Raw genomic sequence first — 17314 nt, forward strand, 5'->3', positions numbered from 1 at the left:
TAGTGTAAGCGGGGGCATTCCACACTTGGAGGGCAGTCTTGGTGCAGAAGTTGTGGAATATTTAGCATGCAGAGCACTTCCTGAAAATTCCAAGGGCATTGAAATGACCTTTGTACCCTTCCACATTTGCCTCTTAGAATTAATTTCCCAGTTGGTTTTTATAGATAAGGGGAGAGTGACGTCCATAAATGGATTGCAGTTATTCTGGATTGGATTCATTTATTCATCCATCCATTTATATACTCATCCAGATTACATCCATTCCCTAAGGTGTGCCAGCCAGCTTCCTATACTAGGCACTAGGGATAGAGAAATAAGACGTGAGGAACAGACATGCAGACAGCCAGCAGAGTGCATGGTCATTGCTGTAACAGGGGTCTGTATAAAGCCAGTGGGAGCAGCCCTGAGCCTGCCTTGGGGAGTCAAGGAGGGTGTGTGTGTCTCTAAGAGGAGGGAGCATTAGGCTACTCTCTTTCCTTCCTCCCCTCACCGTTTTCCGCTAGCTCCATGGAGGGGGAGAGAGTCTCCAGTGTCTGTTGGGCCACAGTTCCAGGAGGTGGAGGGTTCAGTGTGCTGGGTCTGAGTTTAGCGTTACATGGGACCATGTCTTGGGATGCCTTTTGCTGCCATGGGCCTACAGAGATGGCATGGGGTCAGGGCAGTTCTGGCTTGGGAGGAGGCCTGGTCAAGCAGGATTGGCTCTTGCTTTAAACGCTCTGTTTTCTATGTGGCGAGGTCGGGTGAATCTAGAGGGACCTACGTGCCATCTCTCCCCGAATCCCCTGCCACTTTGAAAACTGGGAAGAGCGCCCAGGCAGGTCTGCTCTGAGCCTCGCAGCCAACGCGCTTTCTCTCGCTCTGCCTCTAATGCTTTTGTGCTTGCTGCTTCTTGCTGCTGGCGTGCTCAGGACTGCTTTTCCTCACCAGCGAAGTGGTAAGATCCAAATATCGGGTGTGGGCTTGGGGGACGGAGAGGAGAGGCTGCTTGGCTTGCTGTGGCACCACTGCCTTGGCTGCTTTCAGCCCTGTTGAAGGGAGACTTTCATGTGGTCCAGCCCAGTTCCCCAGGGGCTAGCATTGAAGTTCGGGGCCAGAGCCTTGAATGGTTCCTCTCCCCGGCCTTTTCTCTGGACATATATCTTCTTGGAAGCCTCCTGGGATAGCAGATGGCCCTGCTGAGCACAGGATTGGGGGCAGGATCCTGTGTCCCTGCCACCTGTCTACCCATCTCCCCTATTTCCCAGCAACTGAGATAACTTTGCCTGATCAAGTGAGCATTTGCACAGGAGCCTGGAGTTTGGAGGCGAAGTTCCACCTGGAGACTCAGGGCCCCTGTGTTGGAGAGGCCTCCACTGTTCATGCTGTCATCACTTTCCCAATTTTAGATGCTTTAACAAGACTAAGGATTCTAGGTGGGAACAGACCTCAAGTCGAGCTGTTAGGAAAGAAAGGCACCAAATATATTAGGAGCCAGAGGTTCTCAGGGGGAAGCCACACAGCCAGAGGTGGGATGGACCTTGTTGGGACTGATTCCTGGAGGGTTGAGAGTGGCGATGCTGACCTGGAAGCAGCGGGAGCCCCAGAGGGGCTTGCAGGACCCCAACCTGTGCTTTCAGACAGTAACTGATGGTACATGGAGCGAACAGTCCAGAGAACATTCAATGACTTAGGAGGCTATGCAGTATTCTAGCAAGAGGTCATTGTCGGGCAGTGGGGCTGGAGAGGCAGCGTGAAGGCCAGAGGAATCATGGCGATGAGCCTCTGGATAAGGCGGTGAGGCGGAGGCCCGGCTGCATCAAAAGGTTCTCTGAATTGCAGGGTGAGAAGGGAGAGCCGGGCGCCATCCTGACGGGGGATATTCCTCTGGAAAGGCTGAGGACCCGAAAGGTAACTATGTCACCAGATCCTGAAGGCACACATCTTCTACGTCCTATCTTTGCTTCTGTCGCAAACCTGAGTGACAGTGACAGCTGAGTGACAAGTCCGTGTCTCCCTGTTTTAGGGTGAACCTGGAGAGCGTGGAGCCCCGGGACCGATGGTAAGCTAGAGCGTCTCGCCCCTGCATCCTGCATCTAGACTGGGGTTTGAAGCATTTATTGTACTTTGGCTCAACTAGATTGAGTTGTCCCAGCTGTGAAAATAAAAAGGATGTGGCAAAATGCATCTGTGTCAAGGGTAGGCTAACTGCAATTCAATAAAAGCTCAGTGGTTCTGCACGATAGCAGCTTAGTTCTCACTTATGCAGAGTCCACTGTGGTGGTTCCCAGTTGGGCATCTCCCCTCGAAGCAATGACTCGGGGACCCAGGATGCTTGCATCCTGTGACTCTGCCCTCTGGTGGATTCAGGGCCACAATGGCATCTTCCAGCTGATAGGCTGAGGTTGGGGAGGGGAAAGAGACCATGGAAGATGATGAGCTCCACTTCTGGCCAGACCTCTGATGCAGGAGGCGGGGGTGGGAGTGGGGGTGGGGATAGGTCTCAGAAATGTGGTTTAGCTGTGTGTCCAGAAGGAGAGGGGAAATGGATGGTGGTGAGACCCACAGTTGTATGGGTCTTGCCAGCTAAAGATTGTCATTACCCAGGGAACCTGGGCCTTTTGGCTTCTGGTCTTGGGTCTGCTGCCCATTTGCTGTATGACCTCAAACAAGTCCTCTTCTCTCTCTGGGCTTTTGTCTTCCCATCTATAAGTGAGGTATTGAATGAGTACTAGATGACATGATAGGGTCCTTCTTGCCTTACTGCTCCAGGAATCTATAATTTTGGGGGGCTGCTGAACAATTTTTAAGCTACCAGTTCTCTCCAGATGAACCCTAAACTTGCCCCTCGTATATTTCTTTCCAAAGAACAAAGAAAACTCATAGAACATCCACCATGGGTCAGACAGTGATGCTTCAGCACAGATCATCTCATTTCATTTTCACCACCCTAAGAGGCTAACGTCAGAACCCCCATTTTATAGACCGGGAAACCGAGGTTAAAGAGGTTAAGTAACTAGCCCACTGCCATACAGCTTGTTAGTGACACAGCAGGGATTTGAACCCAGCCTGTCAAACTCTGTGTCCAGGTTTTTCCCAGCACACCTCACTGCCTCCAGCTGACACCTTCATTCTTCTGAAACATTTTGAGCTGGAAAACTGCACATTGGGGTTTGAATGCGGGGTTTGTTTGAAGCTGGATCTCAGGCCTGGGGAGTCTAACAGGCACGTGTCCTTGATGAATGGCCCATAACCTCCAAGGTGCATCCTTCAAAGGACCTTCTAAAGCCTTTGGTCCCTTAAGTCAGGCAGAATGGATGCCCTGGAGAGGTGTCCTTGGCCCTAGCTGCAGGCTAAGGCAGACTGGGAGAGTCTTGTGTTAACCACTGGGTAACACTTACTAATACCCAGTATGGTGGGAAATACTAATTGTTAGCAATGGTGGCCGGCAAGCTGTTGCAGATGGCCAGGGTAGTTATTGCCACTGAAGCCCAGCTGTGCATAGCTTGCCAAGCACAGACAGTAAGGGGGCACCTTCTTGTAATTTGCATAAGGTGTCACATGGGCTGTCTATGGCCCTCATGACGAGTATAGCTTACAACACTAGAGCCTTGTTACTCAAAGTGTGGCCCGCGGACCAGCATCATCAGCATCACCTGGGAGCTCGTTGGAACAGCAGAGCCTTATGCCCCACCCCGGATCTGCTGGATCTGCATTTTGATGATATCCAGGTGACTTGAGCACAGTGCCGTTCGAGAAGCCCTGCGCTAGAACGTACCGCCACGTGGCCTGTGGCCTGTTAACTCCTTGCTTTTCTTTTCCTGAGAGTAACCTGGTCTGGGTACTTTACATACAGAGCCTGTCTCAACACAGTCTATTTGCCATTCTTCAGGGTAAGTCTGAATACAGACTTATATAGAGAGCAGGAAGAAGGGGCTTGATAGGCCCCAGGCTTAAACCAGTCATTCCCCTGGGAGACAGGACAGACCCAGTTACAAAACAGGAAAGGTGTCAACTGGAAGTAGAGCTTGTTCTGGGAAGAGGCGGTACATTGTATGCATCCTAGACACTGGAAGGCATGAGGGTTCCGGCAGGAGGTTGGAACAGGGCAGTGGCTCTGGGAGCATGGGGACACGGGAAGCAAGCACTGGAATGCGGTCCATGGGCAGGGGCTCATCTGGAGAACTGGGGAGCCAGGCCAAGATTCTGGTCCTTAGGGACAGGTGGGAGCAAGGTAGGAACCAAATCCTGAAGCAGGTTATTGGGCTTGGCTGACGTGAGGAGTGAAGCAGGACTGCATTATTCCAACGGGGGACATGGAGAACCCTGGGACATAAGACCTAAGGCAAAGGTCCACGTTCTAAGCTGGCCCAGCACACAGCTACCTGGGAGCTAAGGCCAGGAGCTACTGACCTCTTGCTTCTTTGTTAGCTCTGACTGGCTGAGAGGGTTGGGTCCAGCGTCTGGACTGGGGTAGAGCCCTACAGGAGGGATTGAGCAAGTGGGTCCAGCTGAGGACAGAGAGGCCAGGGGACAAGAAGCCAGGCAGGTGGACATTTCATAACTTCTCCTTGCCCTCCATCCTCCTATTAGTGGTTCATTGTCACCACTACCCACAAAGGTAGGCTGGATGCCCCCCATCTCCCTAGCCCTTGAGTTTCTGTTCTTTCCTTTTTAATTGAAATATATTTTACATACAGCATTGTGTACATTTAAGGTGTACATGTTGATTTGATACATTTATATATTGTAATATGATTGCTGTTGTAGAGATAGCAGCTCTCTCACATCACATAATTATCATTTCTTTTTTGTGGTTGGAATAAATAAGATCTAGACCCTTAGCAGTTTGAGGATTATACTATTAATACAGCGTTGCTGTCCATATTCACTATACCGTGCATTAGATCTCCAGGACCTAGCTGTCTACTAGTTGCAAGTTTGTACCTTAAACCTCACCTCTCCTATTCCCCCACCCTCCTACCCCTGGTAACCACCATCTTACTCTGTTTTTACAACTTTGGCTTTTTTAGATTCCACATATAAGTGACGTCATACAGTATTTTTCTCTTTCTAATCTGGTATTTACTTTGCCTCCAGGGGCCCAAAGGACCACCAGGACACAAAGGAGAATTTGGCCTCCCTGGACGACCCGTAGGTGTTGGGGTTTCTCATATTGCATATGAGGGAGGACATGCGGGCCAGGCTGGCCTGCGGGCAGTGGGTTTACTAAGGCCTCTCCCATGGGTTTCAGGGTCGCCCAGGACTGAATGGCCTCAAAGGCGCCAAAGGAGATCGAGGGGTCATGATGCCGGTGAGTGCCACACCAGAGACCCAGCCCCATGCTGCCCCAGGGACGCGGCCCAGGGCCAGTGTCCAGAGGAGGGGCGAACGAGTGCCAGGTCCAGTGAGCAGGGCTCGTGGACAGAATGCTCAGGAACGTTATTCTTCTTCCTCTGCTGCCACTTCCAAAGATCCTCCAGCCCAGCCCTGTCCTCCGGCTTGCTCTTAGGAGGTCCCTGCCACCAAATCCACCTTAGTGGAGCATAGGCATCCTCATCCAGACCCCAGAGGGAGGGTGGGAGAACACGATCTGGGCTTTCTCAAGAAGTCTGGTTTCAAATCCCAGGTCTTCTGACTCGGGTAATATCCCGTCCTTCCTGGGTTACACAGTCCTGGGGGTTTCGCATGTTGCTGGGGTTGCTCGGTGAGCGCTCTTGAGAGAACACGGAAGGTCGATCAGCTGTGTAGGCAGGGCCTCGCAAGATGACAGACACCGGAGCATCAACAGGGTCCCACGTCTGCAATAAGGAAGCCAGCATTTATTGAGCACCTGCTGTGTACCAGACACTCTACAAAGTGCTTTTGAGGACCAGATCTCAGTCTTGAGAGTAACTCTCCTAAGAGAAACTCAGTGGTGTTCTTGTTTTACACAGGAGGAAACTAGGGCCTGTACAAATTAGTGACCCACTGAAGGTCCCCCATTTGCTGCCTGCAAATGCAGCTCAAAGTGTGTTGCTGCTTCTGTTTGCACCCCATGGTTGCCGCTTTGTATGCCTAGAAATGCAGAAATGCAATCGTATTGAATCACTGGTCACCGACTCACTCACCAAGCCTACCGGGGCTCCAGGTACAGCAGATACCGGTGCCTGCACTTGAGTGATCACGTGGAGCTTCCTCGTGGGCCGGAGGCTTCTCACCTGTGGCCATAGCCTCCCCCTCCCCCTCCCCTCCTGCAGCTTCTGCTGCAGGTCCAGCTTGGGCTCCAGGCTTGGCGGAGCAAACATTGCATGGTGTCAAGGCCAGGCTGACGTGGCTCTGAAAGTGACTGCCATCTAACAGGAGTTGGCGTTTAAATGTTACATTTATGAGGGGCTCTCCCAGGCACTGTATCCTGGGAAGGCCTCACTCCACCCGCCGCTCTGTATGAGGGAAGCGTCGATAGAGGTGGTGGGCCCAGTATCCTCTGAGCACTGCTCTTGGGGTCAGAATCTGGCTTCCAGTCTCCATTCCGCCATGAATTGCTGTGTGGCCTTGAGCAGGTCACTTCCCCTCTCTGGCCCTCATTATGTCCAATTGTAAACCAGCAATGATACTTGCTCTGCTGTTGTGAAGATGCAGCGAGGCCACAGATATAGGTGTGCTCTGGGAAGAGACTGGCCTACCCATGGGAAGAGTTAGCTGGCTTTAGATGACCCTCCTTTCCTCACTGTGTCTCCAAACCCTGGGGAAGTGTCCTGCAGCTGCCTCTGCATTCATAACAACCCGAACTCAAGGATGGCCTTTCTTTGCTCCCTTTAGGGCTCACCTGGCCTACCTGGTCCTCCAGGCCCCCCAGGACCACCTGGAGCTGTGATTAACATCAAAGGAGTAAGTTGGCAGTGGGTAGGTGGGGGAGACCTGAAGGAGGAGCGGGGAACGGCCCCAGACCAGCCTAAGCTGGAGTCGGGTGCCCTGATTCCCTCCTCTTATTCTCACTTCCCACAGGCCGTCTTCCCAGTTCCAGTCCGGCCACACTGCAAAACTCCAGTAAGTAGCGTATAGTCACTGCCTTGGCAGTGAAAGGCTTTGGCATAGAAAGCAACTCAGAGAAGATGAGTTTTTGTCTTGAGCCTCTTCTTTCTGTCAGTGTCCTCTTTGATGTCTTCTATCACCTGCATATAGACCCTTGAGTGACTCGAGGTTTCTAGATAATAGATTGTGGCACTGAAACATACTGGGTCTTCTAAGGGCACACATGTGGACAGAGTGTGTCTTTTAATGCAGTCAAAAAGCAGTGTCTTTTGTTAGCTTCATGTTAGCATGTTAGCTCCATGCTTGGAGCAGTATAAGAAGCAGGGAAATAGACCCCTTAAAATACAGATGAGAATAAAAAGGCAATTCTAACCAGCGCTCTTTGCATTGGGAGCTTTGGGCTAAAATCTATAACTGTCCTTTCTCAACTGTCATATTACTGCACAGCACACAACCCTGAGAGGAGGGACTTTCTCTCCCCCTTTGTAATGAGGAAACAAACTGTGACTCAGACAAGCTCACTGACTTGTCTAAGGTCACAGGACGGACAGAGCTGGGGCTATCATGCAGGTCCCCTGACCACCAGGCAGCAGGTACAGGCACCCCAAGGGGTCAGACACGTGGCTGGTCGTCCAGCTGGTCAGTGCAGTGTCCCCGGGGTGTCATCCATATTAGGTGTGGGGAAACCCAGGGAGGGTGGGCCTCTCCCCATGCACAGGCATTAGTCATGGAACTGTGTATAACTATTCTCTCATTCATCCAACAAATATTTATCAAGGACTTACCAAGTGCCAAGTACAAGTGAGGGACCACAGGGGTGAACTAGACAGGCGTGGCCTCTGTTCCCAGGAGCTTGCAAATTACAGTTTAGAAGATTCTTTGAAGTGGGTTCTTAATTGATGCCTGTTGGAGGTGGTGATGAGACTTGGGTCAGAGGCTTTAAAATGACGCAGTTTGGCTGAGTGTTTGCCCAGACATCTGTCCATGTCTAAACTTTGAGACACCCAAGTCTGCAGCCTGGGAACTCTGGCATGGAAGGCAGAGGATAGGACCCACTTGCGTAAGGTGACCAAGGGGCCTGCTGGCTCCCAGAACTACATGAGGACAACAGCTAACCAGGTCACGTTTACATCAGTGGCCTGAAAGGAATCCTAAAACGTCAGGGCTGGAGAGACCCTCCTGAGAGTTGGCTGCTTCCCAGCCATAGAGAAGGGGAGACCTCAGCCCAGAGAGGCAAGGTCCCACTGTGAGTTAGTGCCCGAAGCCCCTCCCAGCAAACATGATATCAGGCTTCAAATGAACCAGCCATGGGACAGTACTTGAAAAACTCAAGAGCGTTGTAAAAATGCTACTGCAATTACCGTGACCTGTGCTAGGACACTTTGCTGTGACCATGGCCTTTGGGGGTCATGACGTTCCTTAAAATAAGCCAAAGATGAACTCAGAGCATTTTGGGGTTTGATTTCATGTTGCCTGTCTGGACACCATGCAGGCTGGGGCATGGATGTTTCTTGACCAGCTTTCAAAATGGACATTTGAAAAAGCAATGCTTCCTCTCATAACCAGCATTTCACAAGCCCCTTCTCATTTCAGCCCCTTTCTAATACCTTAACATTTTACCCTTAACAATCCACCCCTGGAGCTGTAAGATATCAGCTGGGCACTGCTGCCTTTATCGTTAACTTAGAAATATTCTTCCTGGAAAATTCCTGTCCCCTCCCCTCAGCTTCTCTTTGTGACCCCTGAGCATCTTGTGACCCTGCACCCAAAAGCATGGGAGGATCTGGTGTGAGAGGGATCATTCTGATTCTGCATGTTAACTGGGAAAAAGGTGAAGGTGGACTATTAAAAGCAGGGTGGCAGGTGGCTCTGTGTTAACAGACAAAGAAAAAAAGAAAGAAATGCAGGAATCTGGGGATGAACTGTGAAGGAATATTATCTTGAATAGCTTGGACTCCAGACCCCTGGCTCTTAATGGGAAGTCTAGAATAGCCCCCCAGTTTAATGATAACTCCCCTTTATTAATTAGCACCACCATCAACTCCTCTTCAGTGTGTTCATCTTTGATTACACATGGCAGCAAAGCTAATGGCTGGCCCAGCATCATGGCTTGAGTACATCACTTGCACGAGTGCTTGACCTCTCACGTGAATCAATCCTGATTGATCAGAAGGGAGGGCTAGAACACTCACAGTTGACCAGACCAAAATTGCCATGACTTTTTGTCTTAAAGCTTTGGGCTTTGCCTCTGCAGAGTTGTTCAGCCAGTAGGTCTCAGCCCAGCTCAGCTACGTGATGCCCTCCCTGCCCCCACCCCCCGACCCTGCCCCAGTTGAAGGCCTGGGATGCCTTGCATTGAGGGATGCCGGGAAACTCAGGGCCTTTGGGGGCTACAAGACCCAAGGAAGGCCTGACTCCATGACCTCACCCCTCGCCCCCAGGACAGGGGACTGTGGCTCCCTGTGCATGCAAACACCAGAACAGGGTTGCAGTGTATGACCTTGGCTTTCTCTCTCTCTCTAGGTTGGTACCACGTATCCTGGAAATTCAGAACTCATCACTTTTCATGGTACACACTCCTGTCTTTACCTTGTTTCTCTGGGACATTTCCTGACCCTCCTATCTCTGCAGAGGTGGTTTCCAATTGTCCAGTGCTGGGCATAGACTTGGCAGTCAGGAAGATCTGTCTGGGTGTCATGGGAAGGGTGGTAGCTGGACAAAGGCTGTGGGACTGGGCACCTCTGTTTGCTTGTGCCACCCGTCTGCCTATTCTGTGCATCTTGGCTGAGCCTCCTAGCTAGCAGGCTGTACTCCATTTTTCCATTCATGTGTTAGTTTGTTCATAACACATCCACTGATAGCTTCTCCTTGCCTGGTGCTATCCTATGCACTGGGCTGAGACTAATGGATCCCATGCTCTTCCTGTCACCCAGGCCCTTAGACTCTGCTGGGTGAAACTCTTTAAAAAGTCGTTACAATGCAATATGCCAAGAGCTAATGCAGGGGAGGCCATGGGAGCTCAGAAGGCCTTTGCTTCAGAGTGTTCCTGGACCAGCAGTGTCAGCACCTCCTGGAAGCTTGTTAGAAATGCAGAATCTCAGGCCTCATCGCAGACCTGCTAGACCAGGAGCTGCATTTTCACAAGCTCCCTCTGAGGTGTATACACAGTGCAGTGTGAGACGCACTGGCTCTTAGTGATTAGTAAACATCAGCATGTTCGTGGCCTGTAGGAGCTTATCTACCACGCATTAGAGGGGGGATAGGCCAGGAGACGGGAGCCTGCGGGCAAGCAGTGACTCTGGCTCCCTGTCCCCACACACGCTGTCACACCATGTGTGCCCCTTTTGATTGAGAAGTCTGAACGCTTGCAGTTTAAACAGGGAAAGGCCTTTTTTTTTTTTTTTTCCCCCAGTACTGACCTCTGGCTCGGCTCTGTCACTCCTGGCCTGCTTGGGTGGTGGTGTCCCTGCTGGTGTCTGGCTTCATGGGTTTTTGGTCACTTTTGGTTACAAAGTCCAGGCTGTTCTCAAACTGCTTGTTCAGATCCAATTCAAGGCTCTCCCTTCCCCTGGTGCAAGGTGGACCTTGGGGAGGATGTGGGGTGGAGCTGGATTTGCTTTCTTGGATCCCCAGTGTGTAGGCACACATTGGTCATCTGATCTCTCTCGGGAACTGGGAACTCAAAGATCTAGTGTCCACCCACTCAGCTAGGTGGGGAAAGGGGACTGCTTCCCTTCCCAAACTCTGTACTCCCAGGAGGCTTTCTCTGAGCCCCCTCTCAGATAAAGAGTTGGGGGAGGAGAGAGGGCTGTAAGGCCGGTTCTGCAGAAGCGGTGCTTCTCACAAGTCCTGTGGGGAGTGGCGTACCGCACTGTTGGCACTCTTCCAACTTTGCGAGTGGAATACTTAGCACCGTTAGTTGTCTTCTGCGGCACTCCCGGAGAGTCCTCCCCTCCCCTTATACCACCGTGCTGCCCAGGCTTAGGTGGGATGGGACCGGGAGCTTGACTTGTTGTTGAGTCTCAGGCCACGTGCATGAAGCCGTCCAGGGGAGTTAATTGTAGCCTCTGCTGGGCTCCCATGATGCACTGCTGGCACCTTGAGGATGGTACTTATTCCATCCTGCCTCGCGCTACCCTCACAGTGTCTGTCTCCTTGAGAGCTTTCCGAGGTCAGGAATTGTGTCTGCTGCATCTACCTCTGCCTCTCCATCCTATAGCAAAGGATTTTATATCCTCACTAGGCCTTTGTTGCTGAGTAGACTTAGCTCAAGGGGCTCAGTTTCAAAACTTGTCTCAAAAATGTTTTATATAGAATGAAGGTGATTTTCCACTCTCTTTTTTTTTTTTTTTTTTTTTTTTAATGTGTGTGTATTTGTTGGCAGGTGTTAAAGGAGAAAAAGGATCCTGGGGTCTTCCCGGCTCAAAAGGAGAAAAAGGCGACCAGGGGGCCCAGGGACCACCAGGTATCCCAACTCTTGTTCTGGATCTTGCCCTTGATTTTTTTTTTTTTTTTTTGTGGTATGCGGGCCTCTCACTGTTGTGGCCTCTCCCTTTGCGGAGCACAGGCTCCAGACGCGCAGGCCCAGCGGCCATGGCTCACGGGCCTAGCCGCTCCGCGGCATGTAGGATCTTCCCGGACTGGGGCACGAACCCGTGTCCCCTGCATTGGCAGGCAGACTCTCAACCACTACACCACCAGGGAAGCCCATTGCCCTTGATTTTTGTTTCTGAGAAATCCAATTGAGCCAGTAAGTAAGGCTAATTACATTACCACCCTGTCCACAAGCTCCATGGAATTCCAGAGAGACCCAGTCATGGGCAACACGTGTGCAAGATAGAACTTTGTCAAGAGAGACTGGACGTTCTGATCGTTCCAGCTTCGTCTGCAGAACGAGGCCTGGAGAGGACCAGGGACAAACCTAGGATGCCACAGGGTCACAGGGTCTGAACTAGTGCTTGTTTCCAAGCCCAGTGCCCCCTCTGTCAGCTAAACCAATGTGGGGTCACTTCTGCTAGGAACTCATCATGGTTGCCAACTTGGAGGCTTTGGTGTTTGAATTTCTGAGATTGATTGTGGATTTTTAAAAAGTGTTTCTTTTTCAGGCCCTGCTGTGGATCCAACTTACCTGAGACATTTTCTGAACAGCTTGAAGGTGAGCATTTCTCAACATCTGGCCTGTGTTTCCAAGTTCTCAGGCTTATGTCAGAGGCTGGTTCATCTGACTCTTACTGGATGTTCTCTGCTTCCAGGGGGAGAACAGAGACAAGGGGATCAAAGGAGAAAAAGGAGACTCTGACAGTGGCTTCTCTGTGTCAGGGCCCCCGGGCCTGCCGGGAAGTCCAGGCCTGGCGGTGAGTAGCGACCCCTCCACACCCCTTCCTCGGGGAGTCACGGCGCTCCCTGAAGCCCCCCAGTGTGACGAGGCAGCTGGGAGCAAGGGCCAGTCACAGCACCACAGGCTGCAGGCAGGCCTTGGGCGTTGGCCTCTCTCCCCCATACTTGCTAACGGGTGGGGAACCTGGCAGAGGCCACAGAGGAAAGGGAGCTAGCCAAGGCCACATGCACGCAGGTTGCTTCCAGGTAACCCACCACCGTGCCTTATTCACATCAGCGGTGGAAAACTCAGCACAAAGAGTTGTTAATGGTAAACACATCAGATAACAGAGGCAGAAGGGAAGGTGAGGGAGATGTTTTTAGGGGGCTATTTGATTCTTCTGAAATTTCATCAAAGAAGGAGCCCGTAGATCGGCTTGGTCTTCTTAGGATGAGAAGTTTCTCCAGATCACAAAAGAGAAGTTCAAATTATGCCTCCACTGAGATTATGATCAGATCATTGACCCTCAGGGACCAGGAGCAAATTCTGGACCTGGAACTCGTCATGAGCATAGACCGAGCAAAGCCAGGAGACCAGGGTTCTCCTTCCAGCTCGGCTGCTGATTTGCTTTGGGACCTCGGGCAAGCCCTGCCCCTCTCTAGGCCTCTGTTTCTCCATCTATGAAATGCCGAGGCTGGACTAGATGAGCTCCAGGGGCCCTTCTGAGTCCAGGGCTCCCTAGGCTTCTCTGCTGTCATTCAACATAACGACTGGGCCACTGCTCTTTAGGTCTTCCACCTCCTGGCTTGTGCCAGGATTGAGGATGATGATAACAATAGAGGGTGTTTACTGACTTCTTATCAATGTCCTGACAAAAAGAACAGATGGGACCTCTAGTGACTAATGGTGCTTTCTCTCTTCTGTTACTGTGCACTTGACAGGGCCAGAAAGGGGAGACCATCATCGGGCCCCAGGGACCCCCAGGTGCTCCTGGCCTGCCTGGGCCACCTGGCTTTGGGAGACCTGGTTCCCCTGGGCCACAGGGACCCCCGGGGCCACCAGGACCTCCGGCTATCCTAGGAGCAGGTCAGTACTGTGAGTGGTGCCCAGCGTCACCACACCTGGGTGGCATGTCAGAGCCACACTATCCGACAGAGGGCTGTTTCCTGGATGGAGCCTTCTTTCTTTTCGTTTTTCTTTTTAAATTGAGATATAATTTGCATGCCATAGAATTCACCCATTTAGAGCGCACAGTTTAAAGGTTTCTAATATATTCACAAGGTTGGGCAGCCATCACCTCTCTCTAATTCCAGAACATTATCATCACCTTACATAGGACCCCTGTACCAATTAGCAGTCTCTCCTCTTTTTCCTGATCTTCCCCTGATCTTGGAAACGATGAATCTATTTTCTGTCTCTATGGATTTGCCTATTCTGGACATTTCTTATCAATGGAATCACAAAATATGTGACCTTTTGTGACTGGCTTCTTTCCCTTAGCATAATGTTTTCAAAGTTCCCCCATGTTGTAGCATGTATCAGTACTTCATTCCTTCTTATGGCTGAATAATATTCCATTGTATGGATAGACCACATTTTGTTTATCTATTCAGCAGCTGATGAACATTTGAGTTGTTCCCACTTTTTGGCTACTATGAATAGTGCTGTTGTGAACATTTGTGTACAACTTTTTGTGTGAACGTATGTTTTCGGTTCTCTTGAGTATAATGCCCAGGAGTGGAATCGCTGGGTCATATACATGGTTACTCTACTTTTGGAGGAACCACCAGACTGTTTTCCAAAGTGACTGCAACATGTTGCATTCCCACTAGCAGTGTACAAAAGGTTCCAATTTCTCCTCATTGTCAACAACATTTGTTATTATCATATCTTTTTTATTCTAGTCATCATTCATTCATGTGAAGTGATATCTCATTGTGGTTTTGGTTTGCATTTCCCTAAAGACTAATAATGATGAACATCTTTTCATGTGTGGGTGGAAGCTTCCTGGCTGCTTTGTCAATGCCTGGGCCTTAAGGGACTTGAGGACCAGCATTGATTCTACCCTTCTATGTAAAAATTTCACCCCTTGGTACCTCACTTCCTCAAATGAAAAATGGGTGAAATAGAAGAAAATCTCCATTTATCAAGTACTTACCAAGTGCCGGGCACTCTGCCGGTCACTCTACTACATTATCTTACTGGATTCTCAGAAAGCCTTTCAAGGAAAGTATTAGCATCCACATTTTACAGAGGAGGAAAGTGAGACCCAGAGATGTTTAGGAACCTTTCCAAGGTCACACAGCTAATAAGTGGCATGAATGGGATTAGGACCCAGATCAGAGTAGCTCCGAAGCCTGTGTTCTTTCCACTGTGCCATGGTGGAAAATAACAGCAGCAGCAATAATAGCATGAATGCATCATTTTTTGTTGTTTGGGTTGGCATGAGCCAGCTGTGGTGGAAGCACACCTGGGAGGAGACCTACAATGTCTGGAGCATCCGGGAGAACTTTACACAGGAGGTGACTTTGGAGCAAGTGACAGAAATGGAACTCAAACTAGCTCAAGTGCATAGGGAAACTTATTGGATGTGCAGGAGGGTGTGAACAATCAATCTGTAGCGGGGCAGGCATGCAGTGAGACTTCAGGTGCAGCCAGAACCAGAGATTCAGTCCCTGCGAGGATTCTCTGGCCATCTCTTGCTCAGCTGCTCTCTGACTGCAGCATCACGCTTCTTCGCCATAGACCATATCCTCTGCATGGCGAGAAATACCGACAACCTACAGCTTCCACCGTCATCTAGAAATCTTGACCTTGTTTCTCAGCTTTAGTTTGAAAAGCCCTGGGGTGGGGGTGTTCTGGGGAAGGACACTGACTGACCTGTCTTGGGCCAGATGCCCAACCTTGGACCAGTCATCTGTGGCCAGGAGGTGGGATCACATGAGACCATGACAGCTCCTTCTGGACCTCAATGGTCATAGAGGTGAAGGGGAAGATCTCAGGAGCAAGTGAGGATGCTGGTCCTGTAAAGAGAGAAGGTGCTGGGTGGATAAAACCATAGGTGCCTATACAACCTTGAGGGATACATAGGAATTGCAAGGAGTGGAGGGGCATTGCAGGGTGAGTACAAGATTCAGAGACTCTGTTGTCCATAGTAGCCCTAAACTAGGGGGCCCTAGGACTCCTTGCTCTATTGAAAAGGATTACCCTTCACATAATATATAGCAATTCACAGTTTACAAAACACTCCCATATCCATTATCCCATTTTATCTTTTTTTAAAATTTTTAATTTGTTTTTAAAATTTACTTATTTTTGGCTGTGCTGGGTCTTTGTTGCTGCGCCTGGGCTTTCTCTATTTGTGGCGAGCGTGGGCTACTCTTCATTGTGGTGCACAGGCTTCTCATCTCAGTGGCTTCTCTTGTTGTGGAGCACAGGCTCTAGGTGCGCGGGCTCTTTTAGTAGTTGTGGCACGTGGACTCAGTAGTTGTGGCTCACGGGCTCTAGAGCGCAGGCTCAGTAGTTGTGGCGCATGGGCTTAGTCGCTCCGTGGCACATGGGATCCTCCCGGACCAGGGACTGAACCCGTGTCCCCTGCATTGGCAGGCGGATTCTTATCCACTGCGCCACCTGGGAAGCCCCTATCCCATTTAATCTTAACAGCAACCCCAGGAGGGAGATGAAATGCATAAGATTATAAAACTCATTTTATGGCTGAAGGCACCAAAGCTCAGAGAGGTTGAGTCTGACTCAAGGTCATAAATCCTAGGAAGAGGCATAGCTGGGGTCCAAATCCAAGTCCTCAGACTTTGTCTCCACTAGACATTCATCACCTGTGTATGAATTTTCAGGTTCTGTGTCAGACTACAGGCTTATTTGCAGTGACCTCAAAAATCTCATACAGTGATTTTACTGGGACTTGTACAAACATCCTTAACTCTACCAAGAGTTTTGCAGATTCTGGGGGGAATTAGAGATCAGAGAGGTAGAAGGAGAGCAGCGGAATTGCTACAATAACATTTCTTTATGTTTGCCTAAAGTAAGGACTCTTCATTTGGGAGCCATAAACTCCTAGAAAATTCAAAGATGTGCCTCAGGGAGCTATCTTCCCACTAACATTCTAAGTAGAAGTGTGTGTGTGTGTGTGTGTGTGTGTGTGTGCGCGCGCGCGCGCACTTGCAGATATGCATATGTGCATTTTTCTAGGGGAGAGGGCAATAGCCTTGATATGATTTTTAAGGGCATTTTGACTCCTCAAAAGGTAAGAATCTCTGGTTGGATGCTATACAATTTGCAAAGCACATTCCTAGTTTGTGTTCTTCTCAGTTCTCAACACAGGCTTGTGAAGACATATCTGTTTACATTTCACCGATGAAGAAGCTGGGGTTCAGAGAGCTTGTTGTTTCCCCAAGATCACACAGCTGAGAACTGACAAATCAGGAACTTGAGTCTCCTGGCTGGACGGCCAGGGCCCCTGTCACTGGCCTACCCTGCCCCCCTGTAGCCCAGCACCTTCTCTTCTTCTTTCTGAGCCTGCTTCCTCTGTTCAGTAATTACCTGTTTGTCTCTTGGGAGAAATAAGTTGTATGAGTCAGAGCATTTTTGGATGCAAGTGACAGAAAATTCAACTCAGACTGACTTACACAAACAATTGAAACAACAGGAATTTATTCACTTATAAAACTGGAAAGTCTTAGGCATGACTTCATCCAGGGCTACAGTCAAGAATCTCAGTTCTCCCCCAAACCAGTCAATGTGGCTGAGTCATATGCTGGGCACAGAGCTCCTAAGATTCGGCTACGAGGTGCAACACTTTGCAGCACTGTGAGTGGGGTGGTGAACGCTCCCCTCAGTGACCAGCTGAACGTCGGAGGCATTTTGCAGAGAGTATGCTTTTTTGTAACTTCTCTTTTCTGCTTTGTCTTAGCTGTGGCCATTCCAGGCCCACCTGGCCCTCCAGGACAGCCAGGGCTTCCCGGATCCAGGAACCTGGTCAGTATTATCGTC

At 50.2% G+C, this 17314-nt stretch overlaps 1 protein-coding gene across 1 annotated transcript in view; it reads left to right on the forward strand.

The window, feature by feature from the left end:
- Positions 1-17314, forward strand: part of COL15A1 (collagen type XV alpha 1 chain) — a 101513-nt gene that overhangs the window by 73752 nt on the left and 10447 nt on the right. The window contains exons 25-36 of the mRNA XM_065879921.1: positions 1819-1887; positions 2003-2038; positions 5077-5130; positions 5231-5290; positions 6778-6846; positions 6964-7005; positions 9514-9559; positions 11375-11455; positions 12096-12145; positions 12243-12344; positions 13249-13393; positions 17235-17299. Coding sequence (XP_065735993.1) covers positions 1819-1887; positions 2003-2038; positions 5077-5130; positions 5231-5290; positions 6778-6846; positions 6964-7005; positions 9514-9559; positions 11375-11455; positions 12096-12145; positions 12243-12344; positions 13249-13393; positions 17235-17299 — 819 coding nt within the window. The remainder of the gene's footprint in view (positions 1-1818; positions 1888-2002; positions 2039-5076; positions 5131-5230; positions 5291-6777; positions 6847-6963; positions 7006-9513; positions 9560-11374; positions 11456-12095; positions 12146-12242; positions 12345-13248; positions 13394-17234; positions 17300-17314) is intronic.

Source organism: Phocoena phocoena, chromosome 6 (assembly GCF_963924675.1).
Source record: "Phocoena phocoena chromosome 6, mPhoPho1.1, whole genome shotgun sequence".
NCBI classification, from domain to species: Eukaryota; Metazoa; Chordata; class Mammalia; order Artiodactyla; family Phocoenidae; genus Phocoena; species Phocoena phocoena.